The 414-nt window shown below is 70.5% G+C and overlaps 1 protein-coding gene across 1 annotated transcript in view; it reads right to left on the bottom strand.

The window, feature by feature from the left end:
* Nucleotides 1-414, bottom strand: part of TET3 (tet methylcytosine dioxygenase 3) — a 26,382-nt gene that overhangs the window by 25,307 nt on the left and 661 nt on the right. Inside the window, exon 2 of the mRNA XM_014945459.1 lies at nucleotides 14-401. Within this exon, the coding sequence (XP_014800945.1) occupies nucleotides 14-401 (388 nt within the window). The remainder of the gene's footprint in view (nucleotides 1-13; nucleotides 402-414) is intronic.

The raw sequence follows: 414 nt of genomic DNA on the forward strand, positions 1-414 counted from the left end.
CCAGCCGCTCGGCCGATCCGGGGGGGTCGTTGTCGCCGCCGCCGCCGTCGCCGCCAGGTTCTGCTCGAGGAAGAGGCTGCGCTTGTGATGGAGATGCTGCTGCAGGACCAGCTGCGTCTTCTTGTGCAGGTCGGGCTCCGGCGGCCCCGGGGGCAAACGGGGGCCACCGGGCACATCCTTCCCGGGGGCTCTTTCGGGGGGCTCCGTTTTAGGCACCGTCCCTTTGCCGGCCGCGGCGTCGGGTCTCTTGAAAGCTGCCTTGATGTAGTCGTCGGCGTTACCCAGCAGTTGCTCCAGCTCCGCCATGGGGTCTCCAGCCCCCGCTGCCCCCTCGGCCTCCAGCCCCCACGTCGCTGCGAAACCCCCCCGGGGAGGCGCGGTGCCGAAAAATGGCTCTGGTGCTGCTCCCGGCTC

The sequence above is a fragment of the Calidris pugnax genome, unplaced genomic scaffold, assembly GCF_001431845.1.
Source record: "Calidris pugnax isolate Ruff unplaced genomic scaffold, ASM143184v1 scaffold120, whole genome shotgun sequence".
NCBI lineage: Eukaryota > Metazoa > Chordata > Aves > Charadriiformes > Scolopacidae > Calidris > Calidris pugnax.